Source organism: Myiozetetes cayanensis, unplaced genomic scaffold (genome assembly GCF_022539395.1).
Source record: "Myiozetetes cayanensis isolate MyiCay16 unplaced genomic scaffold, myiCay2020 scf6-25, whole genome shotgun sequence".
Taxonomy (NCBI): Eukaryota; Metazoa; Chordata; class Aves; order Passeriformes; family Tyrannidae; genus Myiozetetes; species Myiozetetes cayanensis.
Genome location: NW_026087853.1, coordinates 36,134,875 through 36,160,701, shown reverse-complemented (window position 1 = coordinate 36,160,701; position 25,827 = coordinate 36,134,875). Strand labels below are relative to the sequence as shown.

Sequence of the window (25,827 nt, the reverse complement as noted above, 5' to 3'; positions counted from 1 at the left end):
CTAAGGAAATTAGTAGCTCTCTTACTCTGGCCAGGAAAAAGAGCCAGTGATACTGGATTTACTGTATGATATCTTTGTTTAAGATTACAGTGGTTCAGAAGATAGGTAAGAGGATATAATACCTTTTACTTTTCTGAAACAGGTCTAGATCTTGATAGCCAGAAGGACAGTTCATTTACAGATGCTATCACCTGATTTCTGCTCAGATAGGCCACTTGGTATTTTGTTCTAATTAACATCAGATGCTGAAAATGATGTTAGGAAAGTATTCAAAGATCTAAAATAATTTAAAATCATCCGTGTTGTTTGTTCAAAAAGAATGTAGTGGAGGGAAACAGTGGAAAATTAGAAAGCTTTTATTTCAGAGTTACAGGTTACATATCCCTAAATCTGGCATTTCTGAATCTTTGCTTTACAGTTTCTAGTTCCACATGGTAACTTTGATTTGAAAAATTGAGATAGATTTTAATAAAGGTGCGTGATTTTGATGTTTTAATTATTTTTACAGTGGTTACATAACCCAAAGATGGAAAAAAAATATTTTTGGGATCGTCTAAGGAAAAAAATACTATTTTATCCCTCCAGTTTTTGAGAACATTTAGAAAATTTTTGGTTTGAATTTGACTACAGGCATTTATTTTCTTAGGTGACTGTAATTTTTCTAGCCTAGCCATTGAGCTGAACAAGGTACAAACTGATCTATAAAATAAAAAGAAAGTGATTGTTATGTCCCATTGTCACTGACACAATAATATGTCTCCTCAAAGCTGCACAGTCTTCCACCTCCATCTCCTCTGTGGTGTGGCTGCATCTGGCCCTAGAAGGATCCATTGCTTATCTCCACTAAACAGGTTTCATGGGATGAATAAACAACTGTTCTCAAACAAAGTATTGGGAGATTTATGTTCCTAGGAAGGTATTTCAGTAATTACTATCCTTCCTTGTGAAGCTGTCAGGGTTGAGGGTGGAAGGATTATGAAGAGAGTGCCTCAATTAGGGCAGTTCTTATACATCAAAGCTGAGTCTGAAATTTTGCTATGCTGTTGCCATTGCTGGGATAAATAATGATCTCCACTAAATGAGACTTTGGTACCTTTTGTAGGTTCTGTCCCAGTTAGCTTGTAAGTTTATGCCAACACTAGGATGATCCAGTTCGCAACTATTCAGTTGCTGTCATTCTGGTGCTTGTTTTTTGGCAGCTTAGTATCTTCTTGCAAGGGGCCGTTAGTGAGCAGCTCACTGAGTAAATTGCATGTACCGAACACTGTATCAGTTGGCTTTTATTTCATGCATGCTGGGCTTGCAGCATGGGCTTGCATTTCTTCCATTCTCATTCTGTTTCACATAGTCTCTTGTGTGTGTTGCCCAAGTGCCAACAGGTTGCATATGCAACAATTTAACCTCAGTGTAATTTGATATGTATTTTTATCTGTTTTTTCCCCTCACAGCTCATTTCCAAGTGCTTTCTTAATATTAATTCAGAGAAGAAATAAGATTCAGGCATAGAAGTGGAGTAAGACGAGCCTAATTAACACATAAAATCTTTCTAGAATCCCTCTTCTTTTTGTCTCCTGAATGCTCTTTTACAATCTGATGCTGCAGATACAGTGTAATATTTTCTAAATCTAACTCCGCTAGTATAAGCCTAGCATGACTGTGTCCTCCCTTTAAGAAGGGGAGGGGGAGGGCTTGCTATACACCCTTGAAGATATTGCCTATTATTTAACTAGTTCACTGATGTATTGTGCTGTGCCCTCTTCAGGTTTAACCTTTGGTTTTGTCTTTCTTTCCTTATGCAGTTGACTTTCTTTGTCTTACTTTCCCCATGCTGTACATTTTTTGTGTCTGCAACAAGTCCTGACATCATGTAGCCTGTCTCCCTCATGTCCAGGAGGAAATGGACATGGTATTTGTCAGTGTGCTTATTGACAAGAAGCACAATGTTTTATATATTTTTGGCCACACTGATTTACTGGAAACATTAACTTCTTGGAGGGGCTATTGGAAAAATTAGTTCCGTAGCTCTCCAAAATATCTTTTGCACCTTGATTTGAAGGCACACTGGGACCTTTTTTTTATTTTTTCCTGTTCCATCAAGACATGGATCTCTCTGCTGCAGCTGTTCTGTTTTTAGTGTGTTGCTCTGTTTCCAGGCAGACATACTGCTGTTTGAGTGGAGTTCATTTTTCTCTGGCTGTTTTCCATTTGCCTTCTCTTTAGGAGGTAAATTTTTCTGTCTACTCTCAGTTCACTACAGCAGCAGAACCTGTGATCAAAGCTGCAACAGCAACATAAAAGTAGAAAACCAGAACTCAAATCAGAATAAGAGCTTTTTTCCTTTATTCTCTGCATTTTCTCTTATCTCTGGAAATGGGATGTTACTGTCCCCTATGTCCAAGAGAACACAAAGATGAAGTGTGCACTGCAGTCTTAACTGGTCCTGTAAAAATGCACAAGTGAGGCTACAGGAGTGCAAGACCTGCGTAGTTCATTACTCTGAACCCCAGATTGCCTTCTGATGAGTTTGACTGATTTGTCTGGGAGTAAAACTGCCCTTTGATTTACTGCACATAAACAGCAGACCTTTATTTGAGATATCTTTCTTTTTAGTAGTTCAAAGATGGCAACCTAACTAAGCACTCAGGTTCTCAGCATGCTGCTTGGGTGCTTGACTGCATCCAGTCCTCACTGGTGGTGGGCATGGTGGCTGCATTGCCAGCCACAGCAGAATCTCAGTGAAATGTCAATTTGAACTGTTGTTTGTCACTTGGAGAAGCCCAGGAGCATCTGCCTAAGACAGATTTTCAACTGCTCACAGGTTTTTTGTAGAAAATGTTCTAAAAAGTGGTTTAAAGGTGATTCATAGTGTGCATTGAGTTTCAGGAAAAATCTAACACCAGATTTCAGGTAAACCTATTTTCCTAAACAGCTGTTGAGGTTACAGTTAATTTTTTTGTCTTGTGAAAAGTCAAATTCATAACTACTATTTGATGAAAATTAATTCTTGGCACTGCATCAGTTTAAGGTGTCCACTGGCTGTTTTGTGAGGCTTGATCCTATCTGATATTTACAGTGAGAATACACCTTACTGCAAACTTATGGTGGCTTCAAGGCCTTTTTTACGTCTGGGTCTGCATACCATCCAATATGATATTGCAAGTGTGGATTAACATACAGACAGAACACTTTGCATGGAGCAATGTCCTGAGAGGCACTCCATGGATTGTCTGTCAGCAGGCCACAGCAGGCATGGGAGAGGTGGAGGAAGCTATCCCTCTACCATCTCCAGGGAATGCCATAGTACCCACCACTGGCAACCGCACGCTGATGAGGGAATAGGATGGGAAACTGGGAGATGTCAAGTTGTCATGTATGTAGAGAGGAAAAGCCCAGAGGATGTGCTGCTTTTCCTTTCTCTACCAATATTTATATCAATTTCACCAGTATCTCTGCATTGGCCAGGTAATCAGACAGTAGGTACTACAAATTGAGGAGACTTGATTTACTGGTTGTCAGAAAGATTCCCAGTAATATGTTAAAAAAGTCCCTATCGTAGGAAGAGCTGAAAAGAGCTTTTGGAATTGGCTTGGCCTCCCATCAGAGATTTGGCTCTCCCCTGCCTTTGACGTTTTTTTTAATGGAGTATTTTGTGGAAGAGCTTGAAAGATACTGAAAATTCAATTTCTGACGAGATAGGTGGAAGACATGGGAAGTGAAAGAGGACTTTCTGAACATCTACCCAAAAACCTGGCAGGACAACACTGGGACATAGCAAATTGCAAGAGGTAACGAAGTGACAGGCAAAGATACGGTAACTTCAGCTTTCCCCTCACCTCTGACTTTGCAGATCTTTCCCTCTCAGACGTAGGCATGCTCTATTCCACACAGAGGAGGCAGAGGGTGGAGCTCGGCGTCTGTATAAATTATAAGTGTCCTTCAGGTTGTTTCAGCAGCAGCAACAACAAGCTGCTAGCGTGTTTGTCAGCTGACAGATCTGTTAACCAAATTGGGGTTTCGGTTGCTGCCGCCATGTTTCGTGCCACGGGAGCCCACCAGCCAAGGTAAGAGAATGGCATCTCCGCGCTGTGCCGTGGCCCGGCACCTTGCTGCTGGACCTTCCTTCTCCAGCTCCTGTGAGCAAATTCCCTCCTCGTTGCATCTGCTGAGCTGCAGAGGCAAACAGCCGCTGGTGCACTGCGGCTGGGGCGTCTTGAACTTTGCAGATTTACCCCTTTACCTCACAGTCACTAATATGTAAGCGAAAACAGCAACAGTGTGACGCTTTTCTTTTATCATGTGGTGTACATGCCGGAGTGAACTCCGTGAAGGAAGAAGAAGCTGGCCTTAGAGAGTTTACCTCCCTGTAAAATGAAAGTGCTTTGGCCCTCCTGCATGTTTTTCTCAGGATAGCACACGTTCATTGCTCGCCCGCCCCAGCTGAAATAAACCAACAGCTTTGTCTAGCAACAAAGCATAATTTATATTACTTTACCTTCAGGGGAGAGATATAATGAGCTACTTGGCTGATTTAGTTATCTTTAAGGTAATGTTTACAGCATCTGCAATTCTAGTGGAAGTACTTCATGTCTGGACTTGAGTTTTCTAATAGTAAGTTCCATTCAGAGATTTTAATTGATAGCATTTACTATAAATCAACAGAATTATTAGCTGAGAATTCTTTTCTCATGTATATCTTTAAAAAATAATGGACATAGTGTCTGAAATGCAAGATGCAAATTATTTACAACTAACCATTCTTTATGTATTAAATCCCATGCCAAATTTTGCAGCAAATAAAAGAAATATAAGCATTTGTGGGAATAGTGAGAAACAATGTTGCATGCTGCGGCCTATACAGATCATTAATTGTGCCATGGTAATATGTGCAAGTGAATTTAAAGATTCGCAAAAATATCGGTAGCTTGAACAGATACTTCAAGTGATGGATTAAAAATATTCAAATATTGGATGCTCAGGGCAAAGAATATAAATTGTAAATGTCATGTACTTTCCAGATCAAATTTGTATCTAATCCATCTACCAGTTATATCTTAACCTAACTATCTATTGTAGATATGAATATTATCAATCAATTTTAAGTGGTAATGTTGTATCTAATAAGATAATTCTGGATCTGATATATAGGTAGATAGTTTAAGTATAATTTTATCTAGAAAGTCTCAATTACAAAGTTCTTGCATTTCATCCCAATGCTGCAGGTGATATTCCATGAGCATAGACATACTCCTGGTTAATAGGCACCGCTGCCAAAAGGTTTGAGTACAAGCATAGTTTCAGATTAGAAAGCTTCTATTCCCAAGGAAAGAGATTAATTCAGTACTGCAGGGTAGCTCTGCTGTTCTGTCAGGGAAACCCGTTTTTCAGTACATGTAAATTGGTAAATAGATATGGAAATAAGAACAATGGGTTTTGTTTGTTTGTTTGTTTTTGTTTGGTTTTGTGTGTGTGTATGTTTGTTGTTGTTGTTGTTGTTTTTGTTTTATATTAAACCCCCATGTTTAGAAAATGGATACTTCCAACTATCTAAGAAGACCTCCTTAAAGTCTCCTAGTTTAGTAGTAGTTTAAAAAAGCTACCAAATTGACACAGAAGTGATGGTAAGTATTAATTTACAACTTTTGATGTTCATAACAAGGTCTTGTCTTCTACTCAGAAAAGAATAATCACTCTTTAGCAGTTTTATTTTGTGGACTATGGAATAATTTTTACCTAGTAAAATACTCAGAAATTTTATCAATACAAAGCCCCAAGGGATCCACTCAGACATGTAAAGAGATGACTGATAGAATATGAAGAGGAGATACATCCAAAATCCACAATGACTGTAGAAGCAATCCATCAATGCTAACATGAAGTTATAGTAAATGTTTGCTAGGTGAATTAGATTTCCTTGCTAAATGTTCAACTTCCAGTGAAAAGATTTTGGATAATTGTGATTCCCAAGAGAAATGAGGTTTCTATGGTCATGCTCTCTCCTATCCCCTCTCATAGCTTTGCATATTTCTTCAGTCAGTTGCTTTTCATGTCAGAATTTTTCATCCCTTTGATTTTAATGAAAATAGGCAGCTGGTTGGAAGGACACACTGCTAGCAATATTCTCATCAGCTCATCTATATGGACAAGGGTACTTTGGAACCAGGCTGATCATGAATCTTTTTTATAGCTTATAAGTTTTATAACCTTAGTATGATAAATTTCCAAGCTGTAGTTGAATCAAATCCTCAGTATCTAAGATAAAATAAATGGTAAGAATATGCCAAATGATTACATTTGGTGTGAGATTCTGTAGACAAGATATTGTACATCTTCTAGTGTGCCACTGAAGAAAGAAATAATCCATGAAAGGAAGTAATTACTCATGTCTGAATGATATTGATAAAGCTGAGCAAGGAACTATTTACAGAATGTCAGAAGGTAGCAAACTCTTCACACTAAACTTAATATGACTTGGTGTTATCCCACTGTGATAACTCTGCCCGAAGAACTGCTTAGATTTGGTGCAGGGGGAGTGAAACACTGGCATTCCAATCAGCCTTTCTACATGTACAAACAAAGGACTTAAAAAAAAAAAGAAAAAAAAAAAGAAAGTAAGAAAGAAAGAAGAGGTGGGTATGGGAGGATGTTCCCAGGTTGCAGAAACTTCCCTAGAAGACTAACTTTCTAGTGAAGGTAGCCATGAGATTTTCTAGGAGCAGCAATGGAGGGGCGATAAGGACTGAAATCAAACATATGAACTCTTGGTAGGTTTTTATCCTTTTACTGCCGTCCAAAGGCTGTCTTGGTAGGCTTCTCAATATTTATGAGCTTTGAGAAGATTTAATACTCTGAAAATTGTCTTTTTGGAATGAAACCTTAAGTGATTACCCACCCAAAATCAGGAGAATTATGTGTCCTCCTGAAGCTGACCGACATTCATATCACTGTTCTCTGGAAGCCAGCAGATCTATATTATTGCAATCAGAGAGATGTTGGCAACAGATATGAATTTTCAGTTTGTTAAGGTTTGACACAGCTGTGGCAATTTTGACCTGCTAGTTTTATCTCCTGATTGTTGACTTTTCTGTATTTTGAACAGAAATGACTCTCTCAAAAACTTACTTTTAGAGTACAGAAATATTGTTCAATGGTAAATACTATAAAATGAAAAGAAGTTTGTTGTTGTTGTTGTTTTGTGTTTGTTTTCTTTCTTTGTTTTGTTTTGTTTGGTTTGGTTTTTCCTGCAATTTTTACTCTACCCTTTCTTTGGTATTCTGGAGATGCTACTATTTATTGGTCTGGAGTGTTATTGTTTAGGATGCAAACATACACAGGTAGCCGAATCCTTCACTCTGTTGTTTGCCTCAATGTGGCACTACTACTTTTCCAGCAAAAATAGAATGATGCACCTGTGGCACTTGTGCACCTTTAACTCTGGATGTTTACAGAAGGATTTTGTTACTCTCTGTATGCCTGTAGAAAAACCTATATTTCTCCCAAGGAAATGAACTTAAAATGTGTCAAGAGCTATCTGGATGTGGTGTCTGTGCTCATCAAGTTGCATTATTGTGAAGTTACACGTTGCTTTTCATGTTATGAAAATAGTAAATCTTATCTCTAACCATAATTAGTTTTTTCTAGAATGGTATTCTGGAGTACCAGCACATTTGGGAAAAGATGTTATTTTTAGACCATCCAAATCAGACCCTAATATTCTGCTCTGGCCTATTGTTGAAGAAAATTAGCTCTACCTTCATCTGACAAAAAAAAGAAGTAGCCCTCTTCTGAATGGTTATCACAGACTGGAGTAACTGCAGTCTTGGGAGAGGGATGGTTTCTGGCTTCTCTGTGGGATTTACACAGCCCATAGTGTTTGTTATGGCCACATTTCCCCATCAGAACCTGTTTGCCTTTTTCCCTACAACAGCATCAGGGCTAAGATGCACTGAATCAGAAGTAGTGGACAGTCAGCTTTGGTAATATTTCCATCAGTGGGCAAATGCTGACATGTTTAAGGAAAGTGCTTGCTGTTGAAAGGGGAAGGGAGGAGGAGTGAGGGTCTCTGGCTCTAGTGGGAAAGGATGGAAACACAACATCTATTGCAACTGAGAGTACTCGATGAACTGCAGATGCACCATTTTTATAAGCCATTAAGATATTTTCATCACAAATGGCTTAAAGCAAATTTTATACCAACATCCATTTATTCAGTGAAGGCAGACTCTGAGAATGGTTTGGGCTTCTGTCGAGCAAGGGGGAAGTTGATTACAAAATAACATAACATAACATATTAACAAAATAACATATTAATTAAAACCAGTCACCTCTGTACTTGTCTGCATAATGCAATAATGTATGTAAATGAAAACCACGAGGAACGCTGAATGAGTTTTCCAGTTGGTAGTTCTAGGTCAAATAACTATTTGCACAGGAAAATTATAGTCAAATTCTTTCAGTGGACAACTGGAATAATATGGAAGTGTCCCAGCTGGAACTTGTAATGTCCACAATGCAGTAAACTCAGAAAGTTTTAAAAATACCAGTTTTAAATTTGGAGTAACACATAATAGAACTGGTTCTTGTCACATAAGAACAGATTTGTCTTGTATTTTTATACAAGCAGTTTTTCAATCAACCATTAAGAGGCCAAGAGACAGAGTCATGTGATTTTGTAGGTTTAACAACAGGGTTTCTCTGTTCAGGGTGACTCTTGAATATTAATCTGAATTTTAAAAGTATGTAGCTTTAAAACTGACATAATAAAATTTAATATCAAGCCTTTTTTTGAACATTCTAATTTACAGTTCAGTTGCTATCCATTTGAGGTAACATAATTTACCTCAAAATAAGCCTGAATTAAGCTGAATGCAGGTTATTTTAATCTCTAATAGTTGACATCAGCAGTCTCCACTCCATTTTAAAAGAATTTCAGATTAACTGTAGTGAGTGACTCTTTCTGTAAAGAAGCTCTTCCTTCCCCAACAGTTTGTCTCTCAAAGTTAATCATTTTAGTGTCAGGAAAATTAGTCATGGTGCTAACTTTCAAAATGAAATTGTGAAATTATTTAGTTCCAGTTTAATGGGATTCTCTCATTTAGACAAAATGCAACAATGTTTCAGTCAGTGTGTAGTTTAAGCTTTAAGTTTTAATTTATTAAAGGTAGTGGGACTACATGTTATTATTGCTTATTATTGCTGAAGAGCCACTCTAATATGCAAACAAAAAAAAAAGCAGAAAATGAAAAAAAACTTTTAAATATACCAATTTGAAAAAATAATGAAATATTTCTCTCACTTATATTATTAAGTTTTTTGTGTTCATATATGTATTCGTTCACACTTAGGAGAATGTGTTTTGAAAATGACAAGTATTTTCTCACCAGCTTAGGCTGAAAAGCTTATTTTTTTGTTTATAGTAAGGAAAAAGTAACTTGAAATAAGTATTACAATGATAGCTTGCCTAGGATAGAAATAAATCTCATGTCTTGAAGGGAAGTAGTTCCATTCCCATTAGGTATTTTCAGGATACATAATGATACAGGATTCTGTGATACCATTCCTGCAAAGCAGGACACTTTTTCCTTCATCTGAAGGGTCTGTGCTGGGCCTGTGCACTGTTCACCTAAAGTCAGCAGGACCTTTTGGTGAATGTAGCCTACTTACAAGTGTCATGGTAATTTAGTCCTAGTTGGGATACAAAGTTAGGAGTCTGTAGAGCATTTTGGTAAGTACCATGTCCTGGCCTAGTGTCAGTGCTGTGCCATGACCTGGGCAGGCAGCTGCAAATTCCAAAGTGTCCCCTTCCACGGGCACTGTTATGACCTCCTTGTGGCTGTGCATGCAGGAAGCTGCATGAAAACAGGCAACTCTAGTGTGACTATGAAAGCTTTCCATGCCATTGTCTGTGTTTTCTCCCTCTGTCTTCACTTACTCAAGCTACTTAGCAAATAGCCCAGCGTGCACTTGTGTTACCATCTTAGCTTGGTGTACGTCCAACTGGAGGGTGGGTGCCTCACTTCAAACAGAGACAAGCGGAATGACAGACTGTTCCCTGTACTGCTAAAAGTACATCTTGGTTTTGTATTCTGAACAAATTGCATTTGTTTTTTTTTGCAGATGAAGTTTTGCCCCCTCCACATGCTTTCTGTAAGAATCATACAAGCTAAGAACATCAAGTCAAGAGACCTGTGTGAGTTGTGGTTTGATTGTATTTTTACTCACCTAAGTGACACAGTGAGCAATTTTCTTAAGTTCTGAAGGTATGCAAGCAATGTACATAAAGCACAGCAATAGAAATACTAATGCCAGGGCTATAATTAGATCAAATGCCTGAGGTATCCATAGATTTGAATACATCTCTAGTGGCATTTCAGGGAACTCGTAAAAATCAAGACATGCAGATGGAGTTTTTGGGCCAACAAGGGAAAATAGACTTTGTGAGAACACTGCAGTCTATAAATCTGCTTAGAATTGTTTGGTTTTGGTGTTACTAATTGGTAAAAATCATATAATAGACAGGAATTTTGCCACACAGGCCATTTATTTAGGCACCTTTCAATGAAATCCTATACAATCATATGCAATAATCAAAGGTAAATCAGAGAATTTCAAGCCTTCTAAAATACCTTATCTTTTAGGGTATTTGCTGTTCTCCAATGACCAGTCACATTAAAATATATTGGTAGTTTTGGTTAAGGAGGGCCTCTGAGGATCCAGCCCTAAGCACATGCTGAACATGAGGGTAAACCAGACTTTTCTGTGTACATTTGTGTTCAACTGTCTTTAACTCATTATCTCACCCTCACAGCCTCCTATGGCTCCTTCTCAAGGTGTGCTGTGGACTATTCAGCTGCCATTTTTGCAGTGGTCTCCCATGGGTTCTTCAGTTAGGGCAGAGACCATGATCTGCCTTTTGTCACACTTATGGAACTTCTGGCCTCTGTATTCCTGTAGTGAAAAATGACTCATTCAGCCAAAAAAAGCATCACTTTGCAACGATTTCCTTGAGTTACAGAAGAGACCATTCATGTCTTGCCATTCAGGGCTGAGCCTGGATGAGAGGGAGACCAGAGGGAGTCCAGAGGGAGTAAATCCTCGTTGGTGGAGTAACTGCCTGCCAAAGGGCTTCCTGTACTCCAGTGGCAAATGGCATGTAGCACTGTCCAGAGGGGGACACTAGAAAGGTGTTAGAGTGACAAGACCTGTATTTCTGAGTTTCAATGATCTGTTCTATCTACTCTATTGAAGGGACAAGTCCACTTTCCTGCCAAAACCTTGCGGGGCAATGTTATTCACTGCTTGATACCAGTCTGAAGTATTTAGGCATCTCGGGCTGCAGTAGACATCTTCAGTCAAGTCCAGATTCCAGCTCTGAAAGACATCACCTTGGAGATTTCCTTTCACACGGTTGTCAAGCTTCACAAAGTAAATGTGCTTTCCCACCCTGGCTCTCCCCAAAGGATGGCTGCTCGAGGCACTGACCACACTAACCCTGAGGAGTAGATGTAGGCTGGAAATGACATGAACATTTCCGGCTCTCCTGTTCTTGGGCCCACACCAGCCTTTAGCTGCAACAGATCATCTGCCCCAGTACCTAACCCTTCTAGACAGCCATTATGTCCCTCCGCATGTTTGTGTTGCTAGACTGAGCAAGCCAGTCTCTTCTGATCTTTTCTGTAATATGCATTCTCCTTTCCTGTAATCACCCTAACAGACCTTTTTGGAACTAGCTGTAGTTTCAGTTAAACTTTTTTAACATCATTGACTTGAATTGTAAGGACTGTGCCCGATGAATGGTCAGTGGGATCTTTTATACCTCTTTCTCTTCACATGGGAAATATGGCTCTTAGTGTACTTTGTGAGTGCATGAGTACACATTTGAAATGTGTGGTTAATCTGGAATTAGATGGTTTTCCTTGGTTGTTTCCAGCTGATGATCTCTTTGCTAACTAAAAAACCAAAACAAGTAATAATGTTTATTAATTCCCTGGGATTATGACCTAGCCCTACTTTTCATCTATAACGTTGGTATTAGATTTTTAATTTTTCTCTGCTGCAGTGACTGCATCAGACTGCTATGTGCGCTTGTGGCTGCCATCTGCTTCAAAAGGAAAGCTTCAGACCAAAACCATCAAGAATTCTGACAACCCTGTCTGGAATGAGACTTTCTACTTTAGGATCCAAAGAGAAGTTGAGGTAGTAAAAAAATAGAAATGTCACCATTTTGAATATCTGGGAATCCTCAGTTGACACCTGTTGATCAGCTGTGCTAAATAACTTTAGAAAATGCTTGTGTGTCAGACTGGTTTGCACAGAACAGTAGACATAAGCAGTAGTGTTCCCCTCAGCTAGTTCCAGACATTGGTGATGTAAATACCTGTATCTAAGCTGCTCCAGATTCCCTTTGTTATCACCTGAGTGAAATAAGCACTATTGTTGCATGCTTCTTCTGTGCTACTTTGAATGGCTAATTTAGAAAGACCTTTCCCTCCACTGGTTTTAAGGGAAGATAGAGAAGTTGCTGTGTTGTAGACAACAAATTTAATCCTGTTCTAAACTGTGTAATTAAGAGAACTTGGGGGATGAAGAAAATAAGTGTGTTCTTTGGGTGGGTTATCAGTTTGGTGCAGAGCACTGACATCTTTTCTGTCTTGGGAGAGTGGGAGCTCTCTCTCATAGGTAGTTGTTTTCTGTTTCATAGGTTTCCCAAGAATGGGTTTAATAATGTTCCACATTAGCAAACTCCTGAAGGAAAGCACGTTTCTTTATTCTTACCACTGTGCTAGTGAAGCAACTGCAAAAATCTATAACCATTTTTTGTTTCTGCATAACAGAAGCTCAATAGGTGTTCTTATTTATTTTTTTTTCTACTACTAGAACATTTTAGAATTGGCAGTGTGTGATGAAGATCCTATCACCAAAGATGATGTGCAGTTCACAGTTCTTTTTAATGTTGCTAGAGTCAGACCTGGGGAGACAATCCGTGAGACTTTTGCCTTGAAATCAGAGGTAAGAGCTGAAAATACAGGGAGTGATTGACAAGACCTTATTGTCCACATTGGCTTCCATGTTGAGTAGGGTTTGGATCTTCATAAACAGACAGCCTTATATATCATTATCGATACCTCATCAAAACAGATATAATTTTGCTGGATTTTTGTGACTTCAATAATCTCTTTTTACAAATTCAGATCATGAAGCAGCTTCTCTCTCATGCTCTGTGATGGCAAAATATTTTTCAGGAAGCACCTGTAAATAATAATTTTCTTTTATAATCCAAATAATTAACTTCCTTACCTTTCAGCTTTATTTCACTTTTGCCATGTTTAGAGGACATTTCCTTTTTAATGGTAACTTATTTATTAAAAATGTGAAGACAATTCACTCATCACTTGAATTAAATTATGCTTTCAGGCTTCTCCTGTTCATGCTGTGTTTCCTTCTAGGTGATTCAGATTTCTCTAGCCCATAGTAAAGGAATGTCTGTTATGCTAACGTCTTTGATATTTTATTAAGGAGCCCATGAAAGAGAGTTGTCCAGGAAACAAAATTGGGGTAGGTCTGTGACAACTCCTGGGCTTGTCTGAGCTGTGGCTGAGCTACTGCTACACGCTCGTTGCAGGAAGGAGACAGTCCATGAGAACAGCTACTTCCCAAATGTTGAAAGCTGTTAACATGGATTTTCCTTGTGACCCTGCCAGCTGGTTTACCCAGAGGGTGAGTCACTGGGAAGTGCAATGATTCAATAACCTCCTCAGTCACTTGCCTAATTCATCTCTTCTGGATTCAGTGTAAATATGATTTAAATGGTTTGTGGGTGGAAATGTCTCTGGCCTGAGACCCTCTTGTTGCTGGGCTTCAGTGCCCTTCTTCCATGCACACTACCTTGCAGAAAGCCATTATGTTTCCTTTTCAGTCAAGCTTTCCCTCTCTGATGGTGTCTTTGGAAATGTGTATTGTTCTACATATCACACAATGGGAGAGTGTTAATCTTAAGTGCCATTCACAAGTCTATGGTTCCCATTGCAATCTCAGCTTTGGAAAGACATAACACAGAGCTTTTTTTGGTATCATCAGCAGGAGAGATATCAGCCACAGAAGTGCTTTTTAGGTGTGTCTATGCTGCCAAATTTGTACAGCCTCCAATAATCTATATTTATTTTACCACTTTCTTTTTAGACAGAGAGGTGCACTAAGAAATGGGAAAGTTTGGAAGTGGAGTTCTGGATGGAAAGAATGTGAGTAATATTCCAAAGCTAGAAGGTAATGATCAGCCAGGGAGTAATAATATCTCAGAAAAAAAGGAACTTCTTCCAGCTCTTCATCCCAACAGTGAACCTGTATTACAGTTTCAAACTTTTTTTTTTTTAACCTTAACTTCTCTAGTTAATTCCAACTGTCAGGGTATTTAATACAAATTTTGAACTTCTGTTCAGCATGTACATCCAGATCCTAGAAATGTTATAAAATCAGCACAATGTGGTAACTTTTGCACAAGATGCATGTAAAACCTAACATAGGTGTTCTTCAAATTGTTAATATTAATTGAACAACGCCTAGAACACTGTGGAGTTTCTCAAAGACCATAAAATTTGTCTTGTATGATTATCACAAGGTATACATAGAGATATGTAGACAGTATTAGAAAAGTTACCCATTAGGTGATAGCTTAGTCAAACTGAAAAAACATAATCAACAAATAATAAAATTAAGACCCCCTCAACGTGGTAATCTGCATTGTCAGGAGGAGAACAAGTCCCAGTAAGATAAACTTTATCTGTCTCTTAAAACCTATCACAAGTTTGGTTGAAGAAAACCTGCTTAACTGTACATTCTGGCACATTTGAGTTTAGCATTAGCAAAAAGAAAAGAATGTAGCCCAGTCAAAACTGGATTATTGCATGATCAGAAAAAGGAGCTGTAAATAAAGCTTCTTATTCTTAAACATGAAGAAAGGAGGTAGGTTCCTCCTCCTTCTCAAAATTTGGCAGGCAGGACTGGTACTTTCTATAACAGATATAAAGTTCTGACGTCAGACAACTGATGAGGTTCTTTTGGGGCAGTGGGGCCTCCTAAAACAACACCACCTGTAACAGGCATCAAGACCTCTGTTAACAGGAAAAGAAGAGTAGTTGTAATAGGAGACATCCTTCTGAGTGAGAATGGAAGGCCCAATATTCAGACCCAACCAAATTCACAGGGAAGTCTGCTGTCTCCTGGGGGCTTGGTAAGGCACATTACTGGAAAACTGTCCAGTCTACTAAGGCTCTCTGGTTACTCTCTGCTATTGGTTGTTCAAACTGGCAGTGAGAAAATAATAAAGAGAAGTCTTAGGGCAATCAAAAGAGACTTCAGAGCCCTGGGAAAATTGGTAGAGGGATCAGGAACACAGGTAGTAATTTTCTCAATCCTTCCAGTAACAGGGAATAATATTGATAAGAATAAGCAGATCTATCAGGTCAGCGAGTGGCTCCAGGGTTGGTGTAATTGGAAAACTTTTGGGTTTTTCTACTATGGGATGATCAATTCAACACCTGGTCTGCTGAAACCTGACGAGATGCACCTATCTCAGAGGGGAAAAAGAGTTTTAGTGCAGGAGCTAGAAGGCTTTGTTGACAGAGCTTTAAACTAGCTGGGAAAGGGACAAAACCAGGCTCACCAGCAATGAGTGATGGGATGGTATGCCAAAACTTGAGAAAAGCCTACTGGGGTCCCTCAGTCTGCCTCAGAAGGCGTTGACTACAATGTACCACACCTGAAATGTTTCTACACCAATGCACGCAGCATGAGGAACAAACAAGAGGTGTTCAAAGCTTTGTCCCAGTCCCAGAGATTTGACATCATTGGCATGAGTGAAACCTGGTGGGATGAGACCTGTGACTGGAGTGTCCTATTGCATGGTTACAGGCTCTTCAGGAGGGATAGGCATGGCAGAAGAGGTGGAAGGGTGGCACTGTATGTAATATAAGGGTTAGAATGTATGGAGCTCATAGTTGGCAATGATACAGTTGAGAGCCCCTGGATAAGAATCAAGAACCATCGTGGGAGTCTGCTACAGACCTCCCAGCCAGGACCATGACACTGACGAATTCTTCTTTGAGGAACCCAGGGACATTTACAAGTCAACTGCCTTTGTCCTTATGGGTAACTTCAACTTGCCAGAAATCAACTGGGAGCATCACACAGCTGGTACAACACTGGTCAGAAGATTTCTGAAACACCTGGATGAAACTTTGTGGAACAGGTCTTAAGGGGGCCGACTTGGAAAGATGCTCTACTTGATCTGCTGCTTGTAAACAGGGTAGATCTTGTGAGGGAAGTGGAGACTGGTGGCTGTCTTGGCCACAGAAACCACAAAGTGATTGATTTTAAAATCTCTGTTGACAGGAGGAAAAGTGCCAGCAAAACTTCAGCTCTGAACATGAGGAGAGCAGATTTTGGGCTGCTCAGCGAAGTAGTAAACAAGGTCCCCTGGGAAAAGGTTTTTGCAGGTGCTGGAGTTCATCAATGCTGGTCACTTTTCAATACCACCTCTTAAGGGCACAGGAGCAGTAATTCCCAAGTGTCAGAAATCAAGCAGGAAAGGCAGAAAGCTGGCTGAACAGGAATCTTCTCTCTTTGAAATAAGCAAAAAAGTAAGGTGTATGTCCAGTGGAAGCAAGGTCAATTGACATGGAAGAATTCAGAGATGCTTCTTACCACTGTAGGGAGAAAATTTGTGTGACCAAAGCTCTACTGAAGTTGAAGCTGGTCAGAAATGTGAGGGACAATAAAAAAAGTTTTTTCAAATATATTAATGGCAATAGGCAGTATAGAAATATCATCTGCCTGTTCCAGTATGAGGATGATCACCTCACAAACAGGGAGAGAGACATAGCAGAGGTGTTTAATGCTTTCTTTGCCTCTGTTTTCAACACGGATGATGGACCAAGGGGGTCTCAGTGCCCTGAACCAGAAGGCCATGACTGTGAGAATGATCAACTCCCAGTTGACCCTGAAATTGTGTGGGACCTGGTGCTCCAGCTGGATCCTTACAAATCTATGTGTCCTGATGGGATTCATCCCAGAATCCTCAAAGAGCTATCTGATGGTATTGCAAAACCTCTCTTGATGATTTTCAAGCATTCTTGAGAATCCAGAGAAGTCCTAGATGACTGTAAGGTGGCGAACGTTGTTCTGGTTTTCAAGAAGTGCAAGAAGGAGCGCCCTGGAAACTACAAGCCTGTCAGTCTCACCTCCGTGCCTGGTAAAGTTATGGAGAAGATTATTCTGGGAAGTGTTGAAAAACACCTGAATGACAACGTTGTCACTGGTCAGAGCCAGCACGGCTCAATGAGAGGAAAGACCTGTTTATGAAACCTGATTTCCTTTTATAAAAAGGTAACCCACCTAGTTGATTAAGGGAAGTCAGTGGATGTAATCTTTTTGGATTTCAGTAAGGCTTTCGATACTGTCTCTCACAAGATCCTTCTGGATAAAATGTCCAGCCCACAGATGGATAAACACATCCTGTGGTGGGTGAGCAATTGGCTCAGGGATCAAGCACAGAGGGTAACAGTGAATGGGGAAACATCAGACTGGTGACCTGTCACTAGTGGAGTTCCATGGAGCTCTACTAGGCCCTGTGTTCTTCAACATCTTCATAAATGACTCGGACACAGGACTGGAAGTGATACTAAGCAAGTTCACATATGATACCAAACTGGGAGGAGCTGCTGACTTCCTTGAAGGCAGGGAGGCTCTGCAGAGAGACCTTGACAAATTGATCAACCATATGAAGTTCAGGCATATGAAGGGGAATTGCTGGATTCTGCACCTGCGATGGGGCCACTCCAGATGTTTGTGCAGACTGGGGAATGAGATGCTGGTGTTCTTGGTTAATTTCTCCCACAGTGAAACTCAGGAAAATGTATTTAATTTATCTATGAGAGATACCTTAAGAGATTTGTAATCATCTCCTGCAAATGTGGAGGCAGTCACAGCTAGATGTATGAGAAAGTTCAGACTGAGACACAATGCTTGGGAATTAGACTAGAAATAAGAGGAACACCTTTCACCATCCAAGTTATAAGGCATGTGGGGGATTCTCCATTCTTGAAAGTCAAACCTAGCTTTTTATATTTAAAGACATTTTACAGCTGAAATAGAATTTTTAAGGCTGGAAGTGGTGTTTGGTAATATACTCTAGACTTTGCACAAAGTCAAAGATTGCATGCTACATAACTTCAATGGTCCTTTCAGATATATGAAAACACTTATGAATGTGTGTAACATAGGGGTGTTGGAATACTGGCCTTAATGAAAGATGCTGTTCTTAGACTCTGTAGGTTACTCATATTATTAAATAACCACATCCATTCAGTGACAGGTCTAGGTCTTACAAGGAAAATATCTGGGACAAAGATTTTTATTGCTTACTTCTGTGGTTTGCAGTCACAGTGCAGTAGGGAGCCCCTGGTGGTCTAGTGGTTAAGGACGCAGCGCTGTCACTGCTGAGGCCCGGTTTTGATTCCTGGTCAGGGACACTCCCTGGGCAGATGGAGCTCGTTAGCCCTGTAAGGCAGTCCATCTACGTCCACCGTCCAAGCTCGCTTGGCCCCGGCAGACGAACCTTAGGATTAAAGGGTGTGCTCAGTTCCGCGCACACTGTGTCTCACCTAAAAAATCCAATGCGCAGGCTGGAAGGTGTGAAGACCTTCCCCAGGATCTTCACTCATGAAGACTGGCCATTATTATTATTATATAGTGCAGTGGGAGCTAATTCTTATTTGCCATTTATTTGTGATCAGCCATAAATTATAATCTGGAACAGTCAGAAATGTCTTTTCTAATAAGTATTTTCAGAACACATTAATAGTAGTCTTTGCTTTCCCCAAGTCATGTGGTCATTTGTTAATAGCAGGACATGATCCCACAGAGACCAATATGTTCTTTGTTCTGCTGTATCTTAGCATATACTTTTAAGCATTGTTACTTTTATGGGCGTTCCTGTCTTCTTGTTTGGCTACTATATTTTGGTTCACGTGCTTAGTAGGTGATTGTGTATTTTGCCTTTTAGAAAACAAATTCTGATAAAATAACTATATTCAGTTTTAAGTAGGAAAGGTCATAGCAATTCTATTTTAAAAGAAAAAACAGCAATGGAGATACTCACACGGCTTTCATGTGTTTGTTATTGTAATTTGATTATGTCTTTTCAGCCCTGGCCCTCCAGAGCGCCTCATTACCAATGATGTCCTAGTGGTAAGGTTCACCTATGTATTTATCTTGGAGTGACTTCTCCTTCATTTTGATTCTCTCTCTCCTCTTCTCTGTCAGAATACATCTGTAATTTTATAGAGAGAACAGAAACTACCATGGTAGAGAAGAGCATGGTGTGCATTATAAAGGAAAGATGTGGGACAGTTCCCATTTGTTAATGCTTAACTGTTGCCCTCTCCATGCAAAAACAGAAGCCGTGTTTCTTGAAGTCCTCAGATATTACAGATGTCAATATGTTGCAAAGCTGTTGTTTGTTAATGTCACTGAACCCCATATTTGTTGGTGTTTAAAGTGAAAACTGCTTGTGTTTCACATAATACAGTATGGCACTTGGTAGGCAAAATACAGGTTCTAAAAGGGATGAGTCTGTAGAAGACAGTAGTAAGTATTCAGTGTGCTTATGAATGGAATGATATGTAATGTAACACCTTTTTGGGAAATGAGTTTTTTAATGAAGAGTTATTTTAGTTGTTGAAACATAGAGCTCTGTTTTGGTATTAGTCAGCATGTGGTACATTACCTATCTCTTTGGGCTGGCCCTGCAGCTAAGGAGTACAAAGTACTTCATGCCAACCACTCCGAACCTGCTCATGGTTTCCAGATGCTAGCCCTTAGTACCCCTGAGGCAAAGTAACACATATTCTGTTGTTTCCCCCTCATTTTCTGTGTGAGGCATAAGAGCTGTAATGATTGGCATGCATTGTTCCTGAGATGACTTGAAAAACTGTCCTGGCATGAGTTATTAAAGGAGAACTGGATTGACTCAAGTGGAAGGAAGGGTGAAATAAATCCGTGATTTCCCTGCATCAGGGCTAGTAAGAAGATGCCATGTAGACTAATCACTGCCACAATACACAGAAATTCATCATCAGGTGTTTTCCCCCACCCTTCCTAAATAATTATTAGATATATGTGTAGCTGTTCGGGCAGCAGTGTGTTGTACAGAGTTTCATGATTTTGGGATAACTTGAATGGATTAACCGTCTATGACAACACACCACTGTATGGACAACCTGAAGCAGTGCAGCTGGGCTACTGTCCTGGGATAATGAGCTCTGAATTTACTCTTGTGCAGCTTGATTGCTTCCAGCACTGAGATCAGTTCAGTTTGCTCTGTATTATAGGAAGTGGTTTTCCTCATGATGCTTCATTATTTGCTGCAGATGTGGCATTTGCTATCTTCACCCTTTTCTACTCCTGTCTGTTACAGTCCCGTGAGGTTTGCTGCTTGGAAGTGCAAGTGGACATTAATGAAAGCAGGAAATATTTGAGAGGTATGGCGATTTCTCTGTAAACCAAGGACATGACCAAAGCAACCCTATCATAGTCATTCAGATCCAGAGAAAATAAAAATGTTCTAAATCATATATATATATATATATAAATATATATGTTCTAAATAATAAAACGTAATGCAGTGAAAGTCCCTGAACTGCCCCTTCAGTTGTAATGCTGATCTCTGTGTTTCACTAGAGGGTAAAAATCTCGTGCTTAGTGTGCCTGCCTCTCATGAGGGAACACAGAGGACTGAAGAGGACACAGATACTTTCTACTTCCATTGTTTGAAGGCTTGGGAGCCAATTCTAAAAGTCAGGCTGCAGGTAATGGGCATTATATGCTACTGTTGTTCATAAGGCTTATTTACAGTGTTACCAAAATAGCAAAGAACTGGATTGTTTCTATTCTGTGAATACAGCCCATGCTTTTTGTTTTGTATAGAAAGTTTCTGATAAGGAAGATGTCAACAGCAATTTAAGTGACACCTTAACAGTACCACTGAAATTTCTCCCTGTCGGACATAAAGTGAAAGTAACTCTCCCTGTAAGACACGTAAGTGTTTCACAATTTATATGATCTTTTGGAGAGAAGAGTAGAAATAACCCTCAGTATTTAACACCATAACATTAAAAAAATTAATTTAGTAAATCATGAGTGAGAATTCTGGGCTTTCTATGAAAAAGGTTAGTTTTCTTAGAGGTACACAATTTTTTTGTCAATAAAATCAATAATTGGGAATTCATCCTGGCCAGTTTGAGGTGTATTTCAGACCAATCTCTGCTGTACTTTTACAGTTAAAGGAGAATGTTTGACACCCCTAGCAAGGTTTTGGGATGCCCTACTGTTTTTTATGAAGCCTGGGTGGCTATCTCAGTTTACAGACCCAAATTTTAGATGCCTAAAGTTAGATGTGTTGAATCATGCCCTCAGAAAACAATGCTGCCATTTTCTTCTAAGTGCACAGTCGTGATGGTAACTGGTGCAGAGATACAACTCTAAGTTGCTTTAAAAGCAGTAGTAATATTGCCATGTGGCCAGATCAATCTGATAACAATAGCCAGACATCCTTTTCCAGACCTTGCAGCAAATGAGAAGCAAAAACAGGAGAAGAAGAATTTCCCTAAATATTCAGCAACCTTTCCTGTAACGAGAAGGGAGAATGAATGTTTGTTTTGCCACTAGTGATTCCCCACCTCTCTTTTAGGACTACCTTTTACCTCTAGCTTTTTGAAAGCATGAGGTGACTTTTTCTTTTTCTATCCTTCTATCACTGTCTTTATTTGGCTGCTTTTCTTCACCCTCGGGGATGTTTCAGTGCAAGTTTTACTGTGTGGCACTGAATGCAGCCAATGCATTTGGGTGCAGAGGGTGGCAATGTGGTACTGCTGCTGGGTTAGGATGGTTCAGGGAGGTGTGTTCACAGCAAGGAAGAAATCCTGTTTCACAGCTTGTTCATCTAGCCACTTTGACCCCTCCTGCTTCTTTTACTTCTCTGTAAAATATGCTTGACATTTAGTTGCTTTCCATCTCTTTCTTGCTACAGTGTGTTTTTTTTTGGTTTTTTTTTTTTTTTTTTTTTTTTTTTAAAGTATGCAGGGTGGTAGTGGTGGGATATTCCAGAAGACACTGAAAATTTGGATTTCAAAGCTTCTTTTTCTCCCGCTCATTCATGTTCCTGCTGTTGTTTCTTTGTTTACAGAACGTGCCACTGCAGCTGTACCTGCAACTTAACGATTGGTAAGAGGAATGTTTTATTTTTCTCTACAGGTTTTATTGCTCTTTGAACTGTGAAATCTAGAACAGAGTATCTTTTATTTAGATACAAGGAATGCACAAGACTAGAGACAAAATATAACAAAACTCACCAATAAAGAGTCACCACAATAGATCAAAGTTAGATGCCCTTAAGGCAAAGGAGTCACACCAAGATGCAAAAGAAATGATGAGTTTCAAACAGTGAGGAACTTAGTCATTGAGTGTTCTTTGCATCAAAGAACCAAAGACTGAGATTGAAGGCTTCTTCAAAAGGGACACAGGAAGAAGGAAAAGGAAATTTGAAATAAGCAAAACATCCAGAGTCCATACATTACTCAAACCACACAGGTACTCAGAAGACAATAGACTTGTGGCTCTGGTGATATCAGTAGGAAGAAGTATAAGCTAGGAAAGACAAAATGTTACATTGTAAAGTAATGAGTCAGACAACAAACAAATAAAAATTATTTGCATATCTTTATCTTTGCATTGAATATCTTTGTGTGTGCCCATGAACCTTGTTAGGTTCAAGACACCCTTTGCTCAGAAATGATTTGAAGCAGAAATAGAAAGGACTCAGTTTACAAAGCTACTGAAAGACACCTTTCTCTTTACATATTTGCTCTCCTTAGTTGACAGTAAACTTTACACTGAAACATCAGACAATAAGGATACTGCATAGAAGCAAAGCAGTTGATTTCCTTGAAACTGGAAGATGCATTTCTGTTCAAACGCGAACAAGGAATCATGAATTTTAACGACATTTAGGAGACTGCAGTTGCTGAAAATAAGTCCATATGCGTTTTAAACACCAATCCCATGCCTCTGGGTTTGTTTATATTTCAGCACAGAAAACCTAGATATACGCTTTGGGTACGATCTGTGCCAAGAAGAGCAACAGTTCTTGCAAAAAAGGAAGAGAGTGGTTGCCGGTGCCCTGAAAAGGGTTCTTCATCTGAAAAGAGATCTTCATGAACACGAGGTCTGTGAATTGGAATCCAAGCACGGGGTGTGGGTCTATTGAATTAGAATTGGCACAAGTCCCCACAAAATTTCTTGTAGTTTTTGCATGTTGCTGACAAAGCCGTAGATTTGATTGGTAGCAGAAGTTCTCAGTGTGACATACCCCCTACTCATGTAAAATTTCAGCTCAGCTATTCATGCCTCCATTCTTTTCAATGGGCCAAATTCCCAAGGACATAATATGCCACTCTTCAAAGCCAGAGTTTCAATGCTGTGATGCTGTGGGTCAGCAATATATAAGGTATTGTGTTAGAAGTAGCCTAGCCAGACCGCCCAAACCAATAGGAAAACAGTAGTACTGGAAATTCACCTCACATAGATATTTATTAATTTATTATATTATTGTAATGTCCCTTCTTTAGGCTTATCTTTTTATTTTTCATTTTCGAAACGCTTCTCACAAAAAGTCAAAATTCTTTGGGGTGAAGAAAGAACACTTTATAACAAACTGAAGTATTTTAGTTGCCAAGATCCAGGGTGAATTTTTAAGGGAAAATTTATTTTCTTATTGAAATTATATTTGTTGAAGGAAAAGATGCTGTCCAAAGAATCATTTTGGGTTTTTTGAACTGTGCTAGGTTAAAAAAATTTCCTTAATCCATTCTTAGTTGCACTTATTGCAATTTTTTGTTATTTTTAATAAAATCATATCATTATCTATTAAAAATCATTGCAATTCCAATTACAAAGAGCAAGGATAGGAAGGAGAGTTAAAATCATTGTGTATTGAAACTCGTCCAAGCTTTGGGATTAAGAAAATCCACTGAGTATCTGGAGGTTAATTGAAAGAAGGTACTGGTAAAGACGGGCTAAATGTTGATTTAATTTCATTGTCCTCCAAAGAAGTCTGCTGAGGAAATTCTACGAGCTGTAAATAGACTTTTCCAAGTAGGCAAGGGAGTAACTTTGTGAGGATAATACTTATGTTTTGAACAGGTCCCAGTAATAGCTGTTATGGCAACAGGCGGAGGTCTCAGAGCAATGTCGGCAATGTTTGGCCACCTCTTAGCTCTTCAGAAACTGAATCTGTTGGACTGTGTTACCTATGTCACTGGGGCTTCTGGCTCAACATGGTGAGTATAGAAAATGAGGTTTGATTGGGATGACTGTGACTACATTTCCACACAGTGAGAGAGATGCATCTCTTTTAAAGACTTACTTTGTTAACAAGTGAACATAACTGCCTGGTGAAGCTCTTACTGTTGTTTCTCAATTATAACTTCACCTTAGGCTTACTGATTCTCTTTGTTGATTAAAGTGATTGTCTAAATATAGCAATTTTGCAAAATCATCTAAATAAATGGTTGATTTTCTCACATTTCTGTTGCTTAGGACTCTAGCAGACCTGTATGAGCATGCTGACTGGTCACAGAAGTCTCTAGAGGAGCCACTTAAGGCCGTGAAAGAAAAAGTGACAAAATGCAAACTCAATCTTATGTCTATAGACCATCTGAAGTATTACCACAAGGAACTCACTGAAAGGGCAAAAGCAGGACATGTGTCATCTTTTACAACTCTGTGGTCACTTGTTCAGGAAATGTTCTTACATGAACGGGTATGTACATGGTCCTGCCTAACAAACATCCAGTGGAGAAACATCCACTCATTTTCTCTAGAGCTTTACTCTTTGAGAGCATGATGTAATGTGTGTAACAAATCCAAAGAGACTGAGGCATCCCAGTGTGATTTGTAAACTATGACAGAGGATCTTGTAGCCAGGATTTTCCAGAGTAGATAATGGTTTGGAGGTGCCTCTGTACTAGGGTACTCAAAAGCTAGCAACTTCAGGAGGCAAACTTTCAGAAAGAGCTGAGCAATTCCTGTACCTACCACCCTGAAAAGTCAGATCTTTTAAAATATGTTTATAATTTGACACTTAAGAGCTAGAGTAATCTGTCCTCATGTGAACGTTGATCTCAGCCTTAGTAAAGATCTGTGGGATGCAAACAACCAAGGCACTTAGATATTCTAATGAAGAAGTTACTAGGTATCAAAAAGGCAACCAAGAAGGAAAGCTCAGGAACTTGAAGGAAAAGGTCTCATATTAAAATGTGACTCACAGATTCCTCTGTGTTGTAAAATATCTGTTATCAATTGGTACTTGGGTAGATTGTGTCAGTGTTATGCTCTTCCAGAGGTTTACTATGTTTGGGGTTTTTTTCTCATTTATTAGCCAAGAAAGTACAAACTCACAGACCAGCGCAGGGCATTGGAGCATGGACAAAACCCGTTGCCTTTCTATGCAGTCCTCAATGTGAAAGACGAGAAGTTTGGTACTTTCAAATTTAGAGGTAAATATTCCTAGAGTTCCTTCTGATTCTGGGTATGGACTAAAGAGAATTTGGAGTGAGGGGGTGTGTGTGTGTGTGTGTAGAGAAAAAAAGGGGAATACATCTGTTACTTGCCCTGATTCAGTAGTCATCTTTTAATAAAATTTTTGTCTTTTTTACAAACTGCTGGGTTAGAAAGAGCAGGTCTGCTGGGTAACATCCTCAGTCATAAACAGGACATTTC

The 25,827-nt window shown here is 39.3% G+C and overlaps 1 protein-coding gene across 3 annotated transcripts in view; it reads left to right on the top strand.

The window, feature by feature from the left end:
- Nucleotides 1-25,827, top strand: part of LOC126651278 (cytosolic phospholipase A2 beta-like) — a 61,535-nt gene that overhangs the window by 23,094 nt on the left and 12,614 nt on the right. For 2 of the 3 annotated variants that reach the window (XM_050337005.1, XM_050337004.1), the window contains 14 exons: nt 10,114-10,186; nt 11,245-11,421; nt 12,056-12,192; nt 12,874-13,005; nt 14,176-14,234; nt 19,197-19,239; nt 20,468-20,531; nt 20,731-20,858; nt 20,977-21,087; nt 22,235-22,272; nt 23,137-23,272; nt 24,250-24,386; nt 24,646-24,868; nt 25,487-25,604. In XM_050337005.1, coding sequence (XP_050192962.1) covers nt 10,114-10,186; nt 11,245-11,421; nt 12,056-12,192; nt 12,874-13,005; nt 14,176-14,234; nt 19,197-19,239; nt 20,468-20,531; nt 20,731-20,858; nt 20,977-21,087; nt 22,235-22,272; nt 23,137-23,272; nt 24,250-24,386; nt 24,646-24,868; nt 25,487-25,604 — 1,576 coding nt within the window. The remainder of the gene's footprint in view (nt 1-10,113; nt 10,187-11,244; nt 11,422-12,055; nt 12,193-12,873; nt 13,006-14,175; nt 14,235-19,196; nt 19,240-20,467; nt 20,532-20,730; nt 20,859-20,976; nt 21,088-22,234; nt 22,273-23,136; nt 23,273-24,249; nt 24,387-24,645; nt 24,869-25,486; nt 25,605-25,827) is intronic. The other variant, XM_050337006.1, reaches the window with a different exon arrangement.